The sequence below is a fragment of the Loa loa genome (genome assembly GCF_000183805.2).
Source record: "Loa loa unplaced genomic scaffold supercont3.4929, whole genome shotgun sequence".
Lineage (NCBI taxonomy): Eukaryota > Metazoa > Nematoda > Chromadorea > Rhabditida > Onchocercidae > Loa > Loa loa.
Genome location: NW_018113105.1, coordinates 1 through 662, shown reverse-complemented (window position 1 = coordinate 662; position 662 = coordinate 1). Strand labels below are relative to the sequence as shown.

Here is a 662-nt window from a genome sequence, read left to right as displayed (position 1 = left end):
CTACTATATATATATATACTCTCCCTCCCTCCTCTCTCTCTCTCTCTCTCTCTCTCTCTCTCTTTCCCTTTTTCCCTTCTACATATACATATTTGGAATTGTAAATACCATAATATATTCAAATTTCATTACTTATTGCTATCACAAATTACATACATATTAATAACGAATTTAGCATATATAATATTTTGTATTTAATTACTTAATATTTGCATAATGCAAATCTTATTAATGCAATCAATTTTTACCGGATATTTTGAGAGGTAAAAGACTTAAGATGGGATATTGTAAATTATCAGATGTAATAATTTTTCAGTTGCTTATGTAGAGAATTTAGTAAATCTAACATGGCATGAAGAACCACCGTATTTTCCATTTGGAAGTAATAGCGAAATTAAAACCAATGATATGGTTATTACGAATACAAGATTTGAAAAGTGCCTAACACCATATCAAATGTTTCGTGGTTCTGGTAATTTATTTTAATTTCAAAAATATTAAACTATAAAAATTTGTTTTTTTTTTTTTTTTGTTTTTGATTTAACCAACTATTTTTACTTTTTTAAAATGTATAAAAGAATTTTTAAGAAAAATTTATTCTTTCTATTTCAAAATAGTTACTTAATATTTGATTATTTCATGCATTTTTTTTTTTTTTTTTT

The 662-nt window shown here is 23.7% G+C and overlaps 1 protein-coding gene across 1 annotated transcript; it reads left to right on the top strand.

Moving 5' to 3' along the window:
- Nucleotides 1–316: 316 nt before the first annotated feature.
- Nucleotides 317–472, top strand: LOAG_16228 (hypothetical protein; the record flags this gene model as incomplete). Its single annotated transcript, XM_003151716.1, has 1 exon — nt 317–472. A coding segment is annotated over one exon (155 nt), but the record flags the coding sequence as incomplete, so codon positions are not given.
- Between the last annotated feature and the right edge of the window lie 190 nt (nt 473–662).